We start from the raw sequence: 21,019 nt of genomic DNA, 5'->3' as shown, positions 1-21,019 counted from the left end.
ATAATTTGCAGTTTAAACAGGAATAGCAAGTGCCATTAATTCCCTGGGCATTCCTTCAAGACATGGTGATGTCAAGTCCTAGTGCCTTATTAACATTAAGTTTAATTTTAACTCCTCATATACCTCCTGTTCACTTATTATCAGTATCTCCTCCACCACATCCTATACAGAAGCTTCTCATGATGCCACGTTCATGAGGATGAAATGCTCTAATAAACTGTTCACTGAATACCAATCCTCTGCAGCAGTTACTAAACTACCATTTGTCAACTGCTAACATCATCCTGCATAGTTATTCTTTCTTCTACTTGCCATGCATCAAAAGAACTTGCTAGGATTCTTGTCAATCTTTGTCATTTGCCTCTGGATCCTCTCCACAACTTCTTCACCACACACAGAATTTGAAAGTTCAAATCTGTGTGCAGTAGTTAGTCCAGATGTGGCCTTATTAAAGCAATAGAGGAACAATAACAGTTCTATCTCTGCTTGTAGTGTGTTCTTCAACAACCACATAATGTGGTGCTGTTTTAGTTATCTTCTCAGTGTGTCTTCTAAACTACAACTCCATGTACACAATTACCCCCAAATCCTTGGCCTCATCAGTTTTCTGCAGCACAATTCCATCAATATAACACACAGCTAATGATCTCTTTCAAAACTGCATCATCTTACACTTGGCCACATTAAATTGGCAGCCATTTCTGTGCAATCACAGCTTGTAGAAACACAGAAACAGATTCCGCAAGGTGTCTAACATCCTCCATTTACCTTTGCCTATACTGCTAGTCCATTTAAGTCTTCCTACGGATCTCTGCATCACCTTCATTTACCGTTGCTCTTCTCAGTATTAACAAACAACTGGCCTGGTTGGCTGAGTGGTTAGCATACCTGCTCTCCAACCAACAGGTCACAGGATTGAATTCTGCTGTGGGCATGGATGTTTGTGATTGTCTTTAAGTGGAGATGAATTTCATTGCCCAGTGTGATACCACTACCCCACTTATTGGAGGCCTGAAGTGGCTTGAAAAAGCTCCATGCTTGGTCTCTACAGCAGGATTTCTAAACGATGTAAAAATAAATAAAAAAATTACAAAAAAATATATAAAATGGGGGAACAAAATCCTTAGCCCACCCACATTACAAATGTACTATACTTTTACTAATAATCTTTTGTTGGCAGGAACCACATAAAAAACAGAAAAAAAAAACTGAATAGTTCCTGTCAGATAATTTCCTATATCACCGACATACAAAGTAAACAACAGCAGACAAGTAGTAGTACTGAGCCCTGTAGTACATCATTGGTCACACTTGCCTTCTCCTGGACTCAACTCCTCCATAAACCACTTTTTGATACCTGTCTATCAGCCACCCTCTCCAAATCACCAGATTCATATCCATTCCTCATCTGCTCCAATTTATGCAACCGAATTCTACGTGGAATCTTGTCAAATGCTTTTGCAAAGTCTAGCAATATCACTGAGTAGCCATTTCCCATATCCAACTCTATTGTGACTTGATTATAAAAAGTAAGCAAATTACTAAGGCAAGACCTACCCTTTGCAAAACCACACTGTCCACCCAGTCTTGAATTCTGTCTTAAATCAATTTCTCCAATGCTTTAACACAAGGCAGTGTTGAAACCAATTTTAACTATGGATCTGAGAGCTGGGTTAAAAATAAATACTCTGGAGATGCTGATTGGCCTATCCTATAATTTGCTACCTCTGTCTTGGAGCAACCCCTATATGCAATGGGGGCTCTACTGCCCTCTTTCCACTCCATTGGCACCTTCTCACTATTGAGGTTTAAATAAACAGCTTGGTCAGAGGAGCTAATAATTCCCTTGCGCATTCTCATAATACACGGGCTTACCATCCAATTCCATGTCTGTGTTCATATTGAGGTTTTCCAACATATTTAAGCACCTCCATTTCTTTAACCTCTATTCTCCTATCAGTCAGTGTGACACCTGGCATTGCAGTGTCCACACCTAGATGGTGCACTCCTGCAAAATGCTTACTCAGTAATTCAATTATTTGGTTTGCTTCTATTATACCATCATTTTGAGTTATGGTGTGCAAAGTGGAAAGCTGTTCAAAAGGCTCCAGTTATATGGTATAAATGTGACATTATATCAAGCAATACATAGTCTCTATTTGAGTTGTAAATCAGCAGTTAGAACTCGAGGAGGTACAGGAAGATGGTTTGATGTTAAGTCAGGTGCACGACAAGGGTGTACATTATTGCCACTGTTATTCATCATCTATATGGATCACATTATGAAGGAAAGTGGTATTAAACCTGATATCAAGATTGGCAACGTTGGTCTCAGCTGTTTACTTTACACTGAGTTAGCTTTGAACACCCACTTAATAACATGTTGGTCCACCTCTCTATGCAATCATGGCTTGCAGAAACCTAGAAACAGATTCAACAAGGTGTCTAACATCCTCCATGCATAACTTGATCCATGTCTGCAGTAACAACTTTGTCAGTTTACGCTCATTCCATGGAGGAGGATCAACAGTTTTTCACAACCCGTTCTAGCATATCCCATACATGTTCAATTGGGTTATAGTCAGCAGAGTTTGGGGACCAAGGAAATGTGAAATGTGGCAAATTGGTTGTCATGTTCCTTCAACCATTCAGTAGTCATATGAACCTGATGACAAGGTGTGTTGTTCTGTTGAAAGAAATCTGGTCTGGGTAGATCTCCTTCAGATATGGATGGAGATGGTTGACTAACAGGTGCCTGTGGTGTTCACCATTCAGTGTTTGTGGGATGATAAGCAACAGACCTAGGGTTTGCCAGGGAAAGCTCCTCAGACCATAACACCACTTCCACCAGCCTGCTGAACCCAACTGTGCAAATAAATACTTTGTCATCTTCACTAAAAATTATGCCTAATTAAATTTGGAAATAGACAGCAGAATTAGCAAAGCCAGTATGGTAGGAAGTCAACTAAATAAATTTATATGAAATAAGAGAGAGATTAGTCAAAACACTAAACTAGCTGTATACAAGGCAGTGTTGAAACCAATTTTAACTATGGATCTGAGAGCTGGGTTAAAATAAATACTCTGGAGACCGTAGATATGAGAGCATGAGAAAGATTAGGGGGAGGGGCTGAACAGATGGTATCAATGGCAGTATCATATTAAAAATGAGGTTATTAGGAAAGAATATGGCATTGTTAGCATTCAGGAATGTGTTAGCAGAGCTAATTTCAAATGGTTTGACCACTTAAACAGAATGGGAGAGGAAAGATTAACTAAACAAGTGTTCTTTGCCAGGATGGCAGGAAAAAGACTGAGAGGAAAACCAAGATGTGGGTGGACCGATACAGTAAAAAAGTGCCTTAGAAGACAGAAATATAAGATCTAATAATACTGGAATATTGGGAGATCAGAGGAGAACCAGAGGTCATCCCTTGAAACTGTATAAGGAGAGTGTGAGTAGGGGAGTGAGAGGCAGGTTTTTTTCATGCAGAGTTGTAAATGATTGGAATGCCTTACCTGAGAGTGTGGTGCCTACAAGGAGTTTGAGTGTGTTTAAGACATGGTATAATGAGCTGTGTGTGTGATAAAGGGACCTCCCAGATGAGTCTTTGACTCCATGAGGTCTTGGGGGTAATAATAATAATAATAAAACAGACTAATCTGGAGGAAAATTGTTGATAGGAAGTTAGTAATGATGTAACTTTTTCATGTAGTACTATCACAAGATCCTGCACACTTCCTGAGAGTATATGTCAGGAATTTGATGATGATGATGGTTTGGTTCTGTTACCTCCCCTCACCATGAGCACTTTTTAAAGTTATCCTTCCATAGTCATTTCTCATTTTACTTGTAGAGTAGATAATATGATTAAGACATAAGTAGGTAACAGGTTGTTACTGATTAAAGATTTTTCATAGAACAGAGACAGGATTAAAATGACACTCTGGAGAGTGTATAAAGATGGTATGAGCAGAAGAGTGAGAATTAAGTTTATTGAATGGAGAGGAGTATTGAATGGTTGATGAGTGGAATGCATTACCCGAGAGTGTGTTGAATATGAAAACAGTGAATGAGTTTTAACTACTGGCATTTGATGAAATTTTTTACTTGGTTATATTATAAGTTAAAGATGCCAAGAAATTATATTCTTCATTTAATCCTTTATCCAAGTGTACACAAATAAAAATTTGCATGTAAGTAACATCACTTGGATAAAGGATTAAACCAAGAATATAATTTCTTGGAATCTTTAATTTATAATATAACCAAGTGAAAAACTTTTAGACATCTTTCTTTAATCCAGAGTATTTTAGTAATAAGGTGTGACACCTTTTGACTACTTCAAAAAAAAAAAAAAAAAAAAAAAAAACTCAGCTAACGCCTTTTTATTTCCATATAGGAAGTAGGTGAGGCCATTTTAGCCCTATCTAACTTTTGGAAACTGAGTGGGCAGTTCAATCTCCATTGGAACCCAAATCAGAGATACCTGGCCTGAGGCTATCACTAATTAAGCAGCATGCAGTGAAGAGAGATGGCTCAACATGTGCCGCCATCTCGTGGTCCCTAATCCTCACACAATATTTTAATGTCCAAGATAATGTGGGTTCTACAATTGATTTTCTTGAGTTTCCGGGATGAAAAACCCGCTTGCCCGTGCCAGAGATCGACTAACTCGGGAAGGAACTGGTCAAAAAAAGGCTTAGAAAAATTTCCTCTAGTCACCGACTAGATTTGAAAGCAAGTCTTCCTTCGTGCAGTCAAGCTCCATGGTGTGCAAATGCCACATTTACTGAGCTACACAGGCTCCCTTTTTTTGACTACTTGTATATGGAAATATGAGTTGTGCATGCATTACTTCAATCTTGGTATCACTTCTGGATCTGGCTCCTACTGAAGAGACCTCAATAAAGGTTGAAACTGGTCTAGGTAGTGACCCTTCCCATAATGCATAGCATTATACATGTCTGTAAGGATATGTGCTTTGCATTATGGGATGCTAAGGCAATGAATGTGAAGTTATTAGCCTCTATATACAAGTAGCTCAGTCATGATGTTACTTCACATTCATATTTTTATTTGCTTACACTTGGATAAAGGATATAAGAATATAATTTCTTGAAGAGCATGTGTGAAAATGAGGAACCACAATGAGACTCTGATGCTATAAAATCTAAATAATTCAGTATTGTTATTATTATTATAACAATACTGAATTATTTAGATACATAAGTTGCTGCTGTTTAATCGGTCACTGATGATGAGAAAGGAACAGTTGACAAAGGTGATGAAGAGATCTGGATGATGATCTAAACAGAGTAGCATTTTGGATAATAATTGGATTTGGGGGTGAGGTAAACAGGAAGTTGAAGTTTAGAAGACATATTGCAGACAAAAATAGTTCAATGGATCATTTGGACGTTAAAATATTCTACAAGACGGCGTCTTGTAGAGTAGATGAGTGACTGGAATGGGTTGCCAGAAAGTCAAGAATGCTTTCATATGACTGCATCTAGATGCTGTTATGCACAGATTTGACTGCCTAGGTTTTTCTTGAGAATGTGTAAGCAGCAGATAAACAGGACGTGACTGACCAAAAGGATGGCACGTTTGTGGAGTGCTCTCTATGAGGATAGAACGAAAACAGGTTTGAAGATTACAAAATTTAGCTGGTAGGTAGGAAAGAGGATTGTGATATAAACATGTGTTACTAAAGGGATTTATAGATGCTAAAGAAATCTTTCAATATGACTGGATGGGAGAGAACAATAATACACAACTTTCAAGGGATAACCCTTGAAAGTTGTGTAAGATTGTGGTTAGCAAGGGTATAAGATTTTTTACTAGTTTTTTTCCAGTTGTTTGCAGCATCTTGTAGAGTAGATGAATGACTGGAATGGGTTGCCAGAAAGTCAAGAATACTTTGTTGGTGAACAAATTTAACAAGAGGTATGATAGGCATTGTGCTAATAATCGTCAGTGTATACCCCCCCCCCCATGATGAGTTTTTGGTCTCCATGGAGATGCCATTTAGTTATAATAACAATAATACACCACTACTATCATTCATCCACATGTCTTCCTCAACAGAAATCAGAGACCCATCTTAAATGATGTCTGGAGTCATTAATCAGATCCCTTTCTCTTTCTTAACTTACTTGAATTTAACTTTTCCAACAATCAACTCCATATAATCTTAGAAGGCAGACTTGTTCCATGCATCACTGGTCCCTCATTTTGATTTTCTTGTTTATACTAAGAGTTTACTTGAAATCTGTTTTAATTTGTAATCCTTTCTTAATTTACTACCTTGAACCAGCCACTGCTCTTTAGTGCAATGTTAATTACCTTGTTAACTGATTTATTAAAAAATTAAGCAAACTTGTTTTACCATCAATTAGTTGACAGCATCATCAGGACAAACAGTAGAGAACAAGCAAGCTCTGAACACTTGAATAACCATTATTTTTTTTTAAAAATAAAGTAACTAATAAGCAAATAGCTAATCATACATGTCATTAGATACATCAGTGCTATTTGGACATTGTTGTGTAAAGTCTGTAAATCGTTATTTGCATTACAGAGGTCTTGTATGTTACACAATGAATAAGAGAGACTTCCAGATATCATAAAGTATAAGGCCTTGGTTTCTGTTTTAAAGTCCTGTGTGAGTAAATCACTTCAGAAGACTCCTTAAACATTAAACATTGTCTTCCAAGTATAACACGGAAGCAGACAGCCAATCCATATCGTGATGTTTAGAGAGATGTACAGTAAGAACACTTTTTTTCTTATGTGCCATGTTGCCTATGTGCTCTTGCTTATGAATTTTGAAACTTCTACCTGTCTGACCAATGTAAATCTTGCCATACGAACATGGAATCTTATATACCCCAGGATATTTCACAAATGTAATGCTATCTTTTGCTTTAGGTGTTGTCATTTTATTATTATTATTTTGAAAAGTCCATTCATATTATAAAAAAGCATTAGGAAAAAAAATTTTCTGAAAGCAGATAAATAATGAGGAAAAAGCAGTAAGCATGCAAATCCAAACTACTTAAAAAATAAGATTGCTGAACTGTATATTTCCTTTTATTAAAGTTTGATTAAGGGTTCCACTAATTTTCAACATGTTTACTACAAACTTAATGATTATATGCTCACAGTACTCATAAAGCAGTCAGACTAGTAAATGGTACGCTAATAGTGTAGCATATAATTTTGAATCTCAGATTATTTTGCCTAATTCTGCTTACTTAAAATGATCATATTTCAATCAAAATTAAGAATGCATAACACATTTTAGCAAGGTTCTCAAATGTCAGTTTTTATCAAAATCTGTTGTCATACAATCTAAAATGAATCTAATAGATGAATGTGTACTGTTATCAAACATATTATACCTGAAAAAAAAAAAAAAACTAATCACATACCTAATAAACAACAGACCAATCTGCAATAATAATACTATTCTTAATAATGATAATAAGGATTAGTTGATGCGGTGAATAAATATGACTTACTTTCCATAACAGCTAAGGACTCCAGGTGGAAAAGTCGATACATAACACCCACCTGAATACTGCTCAGCTAACCAATTCTTTTCTTCATAATGCACTGGCTAAGGGGAGGAAAAAGATAAAGAGAGAGAGTAAGAGGAATTAATAGTATAAACTGATATGGCAGTTAATAATATTATAAAATTTACATATAATGTGGTCATTTTATGTTTTATTATTATTATCATAGGTTTTCTATGAATAATGACACCAATTTCAAGAGGCTTGAGGCAGTACAAAGTGTTAAAATGTTTCTAACCTCTTCATGTTAAAAAAAAAAAAAAAAAAAAAAGCTTCTCAATCTTTTTAATTCACTGCTCTCTTTGTGCAACATTTAATTCACTTGCTTCTTCCTCTTGTAGTACCATTTGAAAAATCGCTAATTCTTCTTGTAAATATATCTCAACAGCTTATATATCTTGTTCACATCATCTTGTCTACCAACTCTGCAGATTACATGCTCTCAATCTCTCCTCATTTCACCATTCTGATTTCTTTTCTGGTATCATATCAATTTTGAATATCAACTTTGTACTTCTCTAAAATTTCTTCATTCCCTACAAATCCCAGAACTAGATCTGGGTACGGTAGTTCAGATATGGTTTGAAGTAAGCCTTAAATAATGGAGCCATCCAACCCTTATTTTGATTGGTTCTATTGTAGCAATCCTACAGGTTTCTTCACCACTTTTACAATGTATTCTGTGAAGTAACATCACACTTTTATCCCCACTCATTTACCGACTTGCTCAGCTTATTCAAATCCTCCCGAATGGCCATCAGATCAGCATAATCACTAATAATCCTAGTTTCAAATCATCTACAAATCATTGACTATCTTCTGCAATCAAATTTTTTTAATGTGATTCCAACTCATGAAAGGTTGTAAGCATATAGTACATTAGTACTGTGAGTGGGCTATGGATTTTTTTTATTCTATTGTTATTAATTTTTATATATTTTATTTATTTTTTACATAGTTCAGAAACCCTACTCTAGAGACCAAACATGGAACTTTTTAAAGCCACTTCAGGCCTCTAATAAGCTGGGCAGTGGTCTCACATTGAGTGATGAAATTCATCTCTCACTTAAAGACAATCACAAAGATCCACAATGCCCACAGTGGGATTTGAACCTGGTTTGAAGAGCGGATTGGTTGAATAGCAGTTACGCTAACCACTTAGCCAACCAAGCCAATTACAATATTGTTTGCATAAAGGATGAACAGTGAGTGATGGTCAAGTATCGAGTCCTGTGGAACCCCTATTTGTAGCATTCCCTCTTCTCTATACTGCTCCCATATACATAACTCTTTGATATATATGTCAGATGGCTAATTGTGAATCCAATCCATCAGCCTCACAACTAAGCCATTCATTATAACTTATATATTAACTTCTCATTACCTATGAAATACATTTGAAAAATCCAGAAAAATCACAGTATACTCATTCCCTTATTGACCACTTTCATTACTTTATTACAAAGGTAACCAGATAACTGAAACAAGAACAACCCTTAATAAATCCATTCTACCTTCATAAATAATATTACTCTTATCAGTCCAATTCTGCAAATTACTAATTTCTTAACAATCATAGAAGATATACAAACTGGTCTAAGGTTTGATGACCCCATTTGATCACAACTTATGCAAATACACTAATGCCTCTTAATACTAAACATCCTTCCATTCATTAAGGATTCTTCCAGTTGAATGACTTTCATTAAACAACAGATCAAAGCACTAACAGAAGCACCTTCACTCATGGTTGCCTTCTAAATATGGTTATTTCATCCCCTTTCAATCCTTCAGTCCCCATCCCATCCCATCCCAACCATCTAGGAATAAAATATCCCAATAAAATAATCTGTTTGAAAGCATAAATTGCATTCATAAAGTGATCATTAAATAGCTCTACTGCATCACCTGCACAGGTTACCAACTTGCTCCAACTAGTGAGGTAATTCAGCCACAATTATTTCTCTTTCTACACAACACGAAAAGAATTCTTTAGGATTATTTTTGGATTACAGTGCTAGTCTTCTCTCATATTCTAATTTCTCCTTCCTTACTATACTGGTCATATTTTTCATGCAGTGACTCTTCAACTCTTCTTTATATATACGAAAAATTGACTTATTTATATTTACAAAAGTTGACTTAAGGCAGGGGGAGCAAATTATGCACTGATTAGTATATTGGGACTGGTCGTTAGCATACTAACTGCCAGTTAAGTTCATGGTGATTATCCATGGGGAAGGGGAGGGGGGTGAGCAAAGGATAGGTCTTGCCTTAGTAATTCACTTTCTATAATATTATTATATAAATATCTCCATGGAGTCAGAAGACTCATTATGGGAGATCCATTTATTCACACACTAGCCATCATTCACACAATATCTTATATACTTCTCATTAAACTCATTCACTGATAAAGCACCCGCAACCATCTCTGGCGACCCATTCACCACCCTCCAAGCAAAAAACCTAGTCCTAACACCCTTGCTAACCACACTCTTATACAACTTCCACTGGTGACCTCTTGTTCTCTTCCTTCTTGCCACGTACTGAAAACGTCTTCAGTGTCAATCTTATAAAATCCTTTTAATAACTTAAATGCATCTATCATGCCTCCTCTTTTTCATTTACAGCTAATTCAGAAGCCTACAGACTATCAATCTATTTTCATAGAGAGCATTCTACAGATCTGCCACAATCTTTGTCACTCACCTCTGGATCCTCTCCACAACTTCTTCATCACCACGGAATCTGGGAGTCCAGATGTGGTCTTATTAAAGCCTTATATAGGGAAACAATAACCTCTCTCTCTCTCTCTCTACTTATTAGTGTGTTCTTCAATGACCACATAATCTGATGTATGTATTTTGGTTACCTTTGCAATATACCCTCTAAACTTCAACACCCTGTTGCCAATCATCCCCTAATTCCCTGGCCTCATCAACTTCCTGCAGTTCAGTTTCATCGATTATAGTACACAGCTTCTGATCACTTTCCAAAGTGTTTCACCTTAAACTTGGCTATATTAAACTGGAGCCATTTACCTTTGCCCATACTGCTAGTCTATTTATGTCTTCCTGCAGGATCTTTGCATCACCTTCACTTACCATTGCTATCCCCAGTTTAGCATTGTCAGCAAACAACTGAATATTTCCTGTAAAATCATTTCCTTTTTTGTATATCACTGTATACAAATTAAACAACAGAGGACTAAGTACTGAGCCCCGTGGTATACCACTGGTCACTTGCCTTCTGCTGGACTCAACTGTTCCATAAACCACTCTTTGATATTGATCCATCAGTCACCTTACAATCCAAATCACCAGATTCATATCTATCCCCATTTGCTCCAATTGATGTAATAGAGTTCTATGTGGAATCTTCTCAATGCTTTTGCAAAGTCCAGCAATATCAATGAGTAGCCATTTCCCTTATCGAACTCCATTGTCACTTGATTATAAAAAGTAAGCAGATTACTAAGGCAAGGCCAACCCTTTACAAAACCAGGATGTCCCTTTCAGGGTATCATATTCCTATCCCAGTCCTGAATTCTGTCTTTCATCAATTTCTCCGATACCTTAACCACCAGTCCTAAAATGCTGATTAGCCTATAATTTGATACTGCCTTCCTGGAGTCTTCTTTATGCAGTGAAACTATTTTGGCACCTTCCCGTTACTGAGTCATAGATTCAATGGCTCAGTCAGAGGAGCTGATAATTCTCTTGCACATTCTTGTAACACACTGGCTGATATGCCATCTAATCCTATTTCTATGTTCATATTGAGGTTCTCCGATATATTTAAGTACCTCCATTTATTTAACTGCTATTCTCCTATTAGTCAAAGTCACAAATGGCATTGCAATGTCCCCTAGATGGTACACCCCTGAAAAATGCTCACTCAGTAATTCAACTATTTGGTTTGGTTCTGTTACTTTCTATCAGCACGTTTTAAAGTCATCCTTCCATAGTCATTCCTCCTTTTACTTGCCACATGGTGAAAGAACTACTTAGGGTTTCTTTGGGCCTCATCAACTAGCTTTCTCTCATAATTAGCTTTGGTCTCCTTACCATACCAGTCATCTTTCTTGCCTACACCTTATACTATTCAGGGGCATGCTGATCATCCTTTTCTTTATAATCCCTCCACAACTTTTTCTTTGTCTGCAACTCTTGCTTAATGAAGCCATTCATCCATCTAACTCCTACCTGATTTATCCTTCTGACTATAGATATACATTCAGATACTACTTTCTTCAAACATTCCTTGACAACCTTCCATACACCAACAACATTCTCCCCTCCAAATTCTTATGCCGTTGCTCTGAAAGCTGTCTCCTCAGATTGTCATAATATATTTTGCAATATATCCACATATATTCCTTCTTAATAGAAAATTCTGCTTGCCTGGCAATCTCCCAGGCCAAGACTACACGGCCACTTTCTCCAAGGAGAAGCAGGATAGCTAGATTGGTTAGTGTTAAGTTCTCAGATGCAGTGATCAGATATAGCACTCTTGAACCTCATGTGCTCTTCACATGTTGCCTCAAGTAATTATCTCTCAGCAGCTGTATGAATTCCATTTCCTTCCCTGCCTTTGAAATCCCCCATAATGATTATTTGATCTGTAATTTGCAACATATTAATTTGCAAGTGCTTGTCATCTACATTCTCCTGTATACCCCCTGAAATATAGCAGCAGAAGGATGAATTGGCTTCTCAATCCCTGGCTTTCCCCCCCCCCCCGATATACTTATACTCTTTTTTTTGCTTTAATTCCTCTATTATCCTAGCAACCCCCCCCCTCATCCTATTCTTTCTGTCCTCTCTGAAGTTGTGCTAATCGATGTCAAAAACTTCTCAACCTTATTTTGAATACTTCTGATATTGGTATACATAAACTGCAATACTCCTTTCATCCCACAACCTCCCTTACACCTTGTGTTACTTAGCTGACTAAAGTCAACATGGGATGATACATTTTGCATCATGTGATTACTCTTCCACTTACTAGACTATAAGCTGCCTGAACTCATGCTCATTCTTATGTTATCATCCCTGCATCCCTCCTTAACATTCTAGTTTCTCTGACTTTGTGCTTTTGAACTCTCACTAAACAACACTTTCTCAAGACTCCTGACACCAAATCCATTTAGATGCAAGCCTTCTTTCCATCCAACTCACTCCACAAACTCCACACCATTTCTCCTGCACAATCTGCACAGCAACTCATTTGTGATCATAGTTCTCCATCTCAGTTCACTTCTGTCATACTGTGGCAACAGACTCACAACCTACTTTCTCGCTCTTCTTTTTCACATGTACTAGAACTTTTTCAGGTCTTCTCGCATACGACACTTGTGACCTGCTAAAAAATTTGTACCAGCTCTTTCACCTTAATTCTTTGAATCCTTACAGCATCACTGACGTTCTTTATCTTAGTTCCAGGAAAACATAATTTCATAACACTCTCCTCAAGGACTCCTTGTATCACGAATCACCATACAAAATCTGATCCTTATTTTCACGCTTTCACTCTTTCATGGTCTGTTTTTGCTTCTGTGTTATACCATCTGTAGACATTTGTCCAACCATTTAATCTCACATTTCGTTGATGATATGTGTCATGTTTGTAATAAAGTGACAGCCGAATGGAATAAAGTAAACTGCTACACTATGATACCACTAAAGTACTATTATTTTTCAGGCATCAGACTCATTAGAGGATACCTATACTAACCATTATTCGCATAGTAAATTATACCAGCCAAGATATTTTTGTTGAATGCTTTATTAAAAATTTAAGTAAACAAAGTCTGTATGTGAAGTATCTTCATGACTAGGCTACTAGTATATAGAGGCTGTTAACTTCACATGAATTATCTTAGTATCCCATAATGCAAAGCATACTTCTTTCCAGATGTGTATTTTACTATGCATTATAGGAAGGGTCACTAACAAGAGTTCTCATCAGTGAGAGCCAGGCCTAGGAAGTTACCATGGTTGAATTTTTTGCTTACACTGATCAAGGATTAAATAAGAATATAATTTCTTTGGCGAGCATTTTACTTTATAGCCAACTGAAAAAACTTTCTACATTATTCACACAATACCTACCATGCTTCTCAAACTCATTCCCTTACAGTTTGGGAAGACAGTAATTTGAGACTCAACAAAGCCAAGTCCAGCCTAGATGCAGAGTCTGAGACCGGACTCAAGTCTAAAAAATGTACAATTATCATCATCATCATCATCATCAAATTCCTGCCATGTACCCTCAAGGGGTGTACAGGATATGATAGTACTACATGAAAAAAATTACATCATTATTAATTTCCTATCTACAATTTTCCTCCAAATCAGTCTGTTACTTGTCAACACTCCAATATTATCAGATCTTATATTTCTATCGTCTAAAGCACTTTGTACCGTATCAATTCACCTATATCTTGGTCTTCCTCTCGGTCGTTTTCCTGCCAACCTGGCAGAGAACACTTGTTTTGCTAATCTTTCCTCGCCCATTCTGTTTAAGTGACCATACCACCTGAGATTAGCTCTGCTAACGCATTCCTGGATGCTGACAATGTCAAGTTCTTTCCTAATATCCTCGTTTTTAATATGATACTGCCATTGATGCCATCTGTTCACGCCTATAATCTTTCTCAGGACTCTCATATCTGCAGTTTCTAGTCTTTGGTCAAGTGTTTTACTTCTGACCCAGCTCTCAGATCCATAAGTTAAAACTGGTTTGAACACTGTCTTGTATACAGCTAATTCAGTGTTCCGACTAATTTCTCTCTTATTCCATATGAATTTATTCAATTGACTTCCCACCATAAAAGCTTTGCTGATTCTGTTGTCTATTTCTATATTTAATTTACCATCTTCAGTAAAAATCGTGCCTAAATAGCTGAAATGTTTTACTTGTTCCACAGGTTCTCCATTCACAACACAGTTGACATTTTCAATGATTCTGCCTATTTTCATTGTCTTTGTCTTTTTATTGCTGACCTTCATACCATATCTATTACAAGAGCTATTCAATTTAGTCAGAGAATCTTGCAGACTTGTAGCGGATTTATTTAGAAGTATAACATCATCCGCATAAAGCAAAGAGCTGACATTAACATCTCCAATTTTGATATCATGTTTAATACCACTTTCCTTCATAATGTGATCCATATAGATAATGTACATCCTTGTCTCACACCAGATTTAACATTAAACCATCTTCCTGTACTTCCTTCAATTCGAACTGCTGACTTACAACTCAAATAAAGACTAAGTATTGCTTGATATAATGTCCCATTGACACCATATAACTGCAGCGTATTGAATAGCTTCTCTCTTGGCACCTTGTCATATGCCTTTTCCAGATCGACAAAACTTAAATACAGATCTTTGTTATATTCCCATGCTTTCTCGACTATTTGTCGTAAAGTGAAGATCTGATCCTGACAGCCTCTATTTGGCCTGAATCCAGCTTGTTCTTCACCAAGCTTTTCTTCCACAATTCTTCTCAACCGTTTCTCAAGTATACTTGCATAGATCTTGCCAGGAACACTAAGTAGGGAAATACCTCTGTAATTCTCACATGCAGTTTTATTTCCCTTTTTATATATGGGTACTATGAGAGCTCTACTCCAATCATCGGGAATTCGTCCCTCTGTCCAGGCTTTCTGAACTATGCAGTGCAGCCACTGTAAGACTCTTATACGACCATACTTCAGCATTTCTGGTCGAATATCATCTACTCCTGCTGCCTTTCCACATTTCAAGCCTTTGATGGCTTTTTCTACTTCAAGTATGGATATGTATTCCTGACTGCATGCCTGGTCAGTGTTTTTTACCATTGTGCTGTTATCACTGCTTGTTTCATTTAGCAGTTTTTCAAAGTAATTACTCCATACTTCAAGGATATCTTTTTCTCCCGTTTTCATGTCACCTTTATCATCTCTAATTCCTTTTATAGCACTCTTTCCTCCATCCTTAAGCTTCTTCAACAACCTCCAGAATATTTTGCCACCTTCTTGATATTTATTTTCTATATTCTTGCCAAAGTCCTCCCATGACTTTTGTTTAGCTAGTTTTACAGATTGTTTAGCATTCTTGCATTTGTCTCTATATTCTCTGAGAGCACAAGCTGACTTATTTGACAGGAACTTTTGGTATGCTTTCTTCTTTTCCTTCACTGCCTCTTTAACCTCCTGTGTCCACCAAGGAGTTCTGATTTTTTTATCCTTACAAACAACCTCACCACATTCCTCTCTGGCAGAATCAATCAATGTTTTCTTCAGAGTTTGCCACTGAATCTCCAAGGTTTGATTCCTGTTCTCAAACTCTTTCATTTTTCCTTCAATAACCTTTGTGTATTTTAGTCTACAGCTCACATCTGAGAGCTGCTCAACTTTTATTCGCTTTAAAACTTTCTTACATGTTATTCTTTTCAATATGATATTCAATTTTATCCTGCTCAAGACTAAATAGTGATCACTTTCAATTTCAAATCCTCTGTACACTCTGGTGTCCTGCACCAGAGAGAAAACATTGCTATCAACAATAACATAGTCGATGAGACTTTTCTTATTCCTTGCCTCTTCTCTCCATGTGAATTTGTGCACATTTTTATGTTGGAACATGGTGTTAGTAATAACCAGTCCATGTCCTGAGCAGAAATCCAACAGATATTTGCCATTATTATTAGCTTTGCTCTTTTCTCCAAATTTTCCCAAAATATTTTTGTATGTCTCACAATCATTTCCTATTCTGCTATTTAGATCCCCAACAAGGACCAACTTTTCATTTTTCATTGTGTCAGTTTCTTTTTCCTAAAGCCTCAAAAAATTCCTCCACTTCTACCTTAGTAGAACCTTCTGTGGGACCATAGGCACAAATAAGTCTCATTGTCCAGTTCCCCATTCTCATATTTGCCCACATTACTCTACTTGAGACTGACTGCCATTCAAGAAGATTAGCCTCATATTTTGTGTTGAATACTATGGCTACTCCTTCTTTTCCTTGATTGTCATTGCCTGAATATAACATTTTGTATTTATTGCTCAGAAAGATCTCACCAGTTTTGGTCTTTTTTGTTTCAGTCACCCCTATTATATCGATCTGGTACTTATCTAATTCCTCAGCTAGCTCCATTTCTTTGCCATTCAGACTTCTTACATTGATTGTACCGATCTTTAACTCTGGTGATGTTGAGATGGGGTTTATTTTCAGATTTGTTCCAGTAGCTGACTTTTCGCTGTTCGCCCTGGTTCCCTGGCGAAAACAACGGGGGCCTTGTTTAACCGGGCAACGCCCCAGCGGGCTTGAAATTTTGTCATGTTGTACCATCATTCTATATTTTGGTTTAACCAATAAGAATACAATTTGGTCGGCTAAATCCCAAATTGCCAGCCCATCCTCGTCCGTTCAGTATCCAAGTAGATACCCAACAGGGTGCACCACGAAAAGGTGAGGATTGGACATTAGGTCAGAAGCCCTGGTCAGTTCTCCCCATTCCTTTAAAGGCTATGTGGAGGTCTCCTCTCAGTTATACAGCTTTGATGTTAATGTACAATTAAAATTATATTATTTAATAAACTAAAAAATTAATTTTTTAAAAATAATTTAATGAGAAATATTTGCATAAAAATTTGCATTTCTAAATAAATTTTAACTTACAATTATTTTATTTAATTATACCCTTTGTTACTTAATCACATTGTTTTTTTGATCACACTCCATTTCAAAAAATATAAATACATAAATAAACACCAGATTTTACTTAAATTAAAGTGAAGGTTTGTAGATTACAACATTTGGTTAAGGTAGAAAAGAGGGATATAATAAAAGCATAGGTTACCAAACAGCAGGTTTAATAGGACTGTTGCAGAAGAAATTTTTGAATAGGACAAAAAGGGAACGAACAAGGGGGGGAGTATTCTTCCCCACACATTCAGTCCAGAAGTTGAGCAACAGTGTGGTTAACAAGGATGGAAGTGAGCTATTAAAAGCAGATGTAAGCAAACAAGTTTAAGGAGAGATATGATTACTGTTGTCTGAATAATGGTTAGTACAATCTCCTATATATATCTTGAGAATCCACGGAGATGTAAGTATAAAATAAATATTCTAAAGATGATCTTAACACAAAGGTTACAAATAGTTGTTTTTTCACTTGGTTACTAAATAAATCATACTTGACAAGAAATTATATTCTTGTTTAATTCCTTTACTGAAGGTGTAAGTAAACAAAGTTTGTGCATGAAGTATCTTCATGACTAGGCTACTTGTATATAGAAACTGTTATCTTCATGGAGTATTTTAATAATAAAATAACACACTTTTTACTATTTATATATGGAAAATGTATGGCTTCTGCATCAGTTCAACCTTGGTATCTTTCTGTGCATGGCTCCCACTGATGAACCTCAATCAAAGTTGAAACTGGTCTGAGTAGTGTCCTCTTCTCATAATGCATAGCAATATGCATATCTGAAAGGAAGTGCACTTTGCAGTACAAGATACTAAGGCAATTGATGTGAATCAACACCCTCTATATACAAGTAGCCTAGTTGGGAAGATACTTCATGTGCAAACTTTGTTTGCTTATACTTGGATAAAAGATTAAACAAGAATATAATTTCTTATCAAGTATGATTTGTTTATAGATTGAAAAGTCAAACAATAATTTTTAACAAATTCATTTACTCTTTAAATACCAGTTATCCCTTAAATAGCTTTTTATGATTAAATAAACATATCCCTAATTAAAACTCAGTAAAAATAAATGGACTTAACTATCTTCAGTGGAAATAATTAAGAGATCAAGATATGGGACATAGCAGTGTAGTTAACAATTTTCAATAAAATTCCTCTGAAGAAAAAACATAAAATGGAAGTAATTATTCATGTGAAATAATTTAGAACACTCACACAGAGAGCTTCATCTGATCCATATACCTTTGCTAGATCTTTTATTATAATTTCCTCCCTTTCCTCTCTAGTCATTTCTTGCAGTCTAATTACATGATCAGCAAAGACAAAGCTGAAATGCCAAAAAATTATTAAAAACCATATTATTCCCCAGTTAATGGGATATTGTATTATAGGGCAGATATAAAAACTTCCATAATATTTTATTAACAGCCAAAAAATATATATAATATAAAAATATATAAATAGTTTTCACATTTCACACTGTTAAATATCATGTGATAGTATTTTTTTTTTTTTTTTTGCAATAAATAACAGAAAAAAAAAATATGCATTTGTGAATCTACAAAAGTAAACAAAAACAAAATAAAAATAAAAAGTTGGCAAATAGATTTTTACATAATACATACTAACAATATTATGCGCAATATTTAAATAAACAGAGAGTACTAAATTTATCACTTATTATTTTAAATGCAGGGAAAATTCAGATTGTATTCTAACAAATGAATTAGACATAGAAGTTTCAACAGCCCTTTGCTACTTTTATAATGCAATCACATCCTTGTTCAATTTATATGCAGCAGCAAATTTTATTATATTAATTAGGTAAATCACTTGCACATTATCGATTTAAAATACAGGCAGTTCCTGACTTACATAAATTTAACTTATGCAAATTATCCTGAAAGGGAGATGAGAAAAATTTGAGTTATAAAAATTTTACTTACTGCTCGGACATTACACAAATGCTACCTAACAATGGTTGTCCACAAGGCATATAACCTATGTGTTTTGTGTGCACCTTCCTTGCTAGTGAACATGCTGTGTATTTGTATTCATATACTTTCATAATTTTTAGTATTTGTGTGTGCTGTGGTAGTGTATGATCATGACTGGGAAAAGAAACAGAAGTGGAAAACATGAACCCATGTGTAATTGTCCCAAAATTAATATAGAGATGAAAATGAAAATTATAAAGAAAACAATAATTATTTGGTAATTATTCTGATAATTATCTTTTGTTTAAAAAAATTCTGTACCAGGTACATAATGTGTCTTGCAAAATATTTAGAAGTTTTTGAAATAGATTTTCAGTTTATCATTATAGTATAAAGTAGTATCTTTACCATAAGTTCTCCTTGTTGTGTGCTTACATGACACTCTTAAATGTAGCACGTCCATAACACTATTTATTCCATAGCCACTATTTTTTCATACTATTTATACTTTATTTTCATTAATAATTACATACAGGTAATTTGTGAATGCATTCTGTGAATGAAACTAACAGAAATAACTTTTAAAGCAGGTTAATGTACTACTGAATACATACTGTAAACATGTAAGCAATAAGGTGTGATTAACAGGTGAAGGGAGGAGGGTTAAATGCAACTTATGTAAAATTTGACTTTGCAGAATTTCAGCTATTTGCATTATTATAGAAAACAATGCAAACAATTCTCTCTCTCAGTGTTTTAGAATGATTCTTTAGAAAGAATTATTCACACTAATATAAAATTATTAGTGTGAAATACATATAGCCTATACTTCTATATATAACAAACAGATATATCCCTAGAATTAAATTTACAATTTTTATAGTGTTGGTAGAATGTGGAAAACTTGTGGACTTTGAAAGAAGAGTTTTATCAGGGGATACCACAACAGTGGTCTGTCTGTTTGCAACAATGGTGATTGTATCACACAAAATCATAGATAAAATTATCTACCAATAGAAAGATGAGAGACCAAGAATATTCCATACAGTAAGCTCTCTAACTACAGCAAATGCAGCAAAAGGCCCACAGACACAATGCTGTGCTAAACGAAATTCACTGTTCAATATGACACAGATAAAGGTGAGAATAGAAGTAGATGAACTGGAGGATATGGAAAATATATGATTTCTGCATTAATTCAACCTTGGTATCGTTCTGGGTCTGGCTCCTGCTGAGAGAACTGCAATAAAAGTTGAAACTGGTCTGGATAGTGACCCTTCCCATAATGTGCATCCCCAAGATGTGCATTGCATATGGGATACTAAGGCAATTGGTGTGAAGTCATTAGCCTCTACATACAAGTGGCCCAGTCGTGAAGTGACTTCATGTGCAAACTTGTTGGCCAAGTGGTTAGCATATCCTCTCTTCAGCCAAAAGGCTAATGGCATCTTTAATTTATAGTGTAACCAAGTGGGAAAAAACTTTCAACATCCATCTCTAATCCAGAGTATTTTAGAATAAGGCGTGACATCTTTGGGCTACTTGTACATGGAAATATGACTTCTGCATTATTTCAACCTTGGTATCACTTCTGCATCTGGCTCCTACTGAAGAGACCTCAATAAAGGTTGAAACTGGTCTGGATAGTGACCCTTCCCATAATGTGCATCCCCAAACTGGAACTGGGTAGTGGTTCTTCCCATAATGCATAACATTATACATGTCCGTAAGGATATGTGCATTGCATTATGGGATACTAAGGCAAATGATGTGAAATCATTAGCC

At 35.8% G+C, this 21,019-nt stretch overlaps 1 protein-coding gene across 2 annotated transcripts in view; it reads right to left on the bottom strand.

Annotated features, from left to right (window-relative positions):
- The window catches only part of LOC150100800 (amine oxidase [flavin-containing]-like), a 132,788-nt gene that overhangs the window by 21,361 nt on the left and 90,408 nt on the right, over positions 1-21,019 (bottom strand). For both annotated transcript variants that reach the window (XM_090401527.1, XM_090401528.1), the window contains exons 11-12: positions 18,513-18,624; positions 7,528-7,625 (exon numbers count right to left, since the gene is read on the bottom strand). In XM_090401527.1, the coding sequence (XP_090257653.1) occupies positions 7,528-7,625; positions 18,513-18,624 (210 nt within the window). The remainder of the gene's footprint in view (positions 1-7,527; positions 7,626-18,512; positions 18,625-21,019) is intronic.

This window comes from Typopeltis vanoorti, chromosome 12 (genome assembly GCF_054136105.1).
Source record: "Typopeltis vanoorti isolate ZY-2024b chromosome 12, IOZ_Tvanoo_1.0, whole genome shotgun sequence".
NCBI classification, from domain to species: domain Eukaryota; kingdom Metazoa; phylum Arthropoda; class Arachnida; order Uropygi; family Thelyphonidae; genus Typopeltis; species Typopeltis vanoorti.
This window is presented reverse-complemented; position numbering and strand designations above follow the sequence as displayed.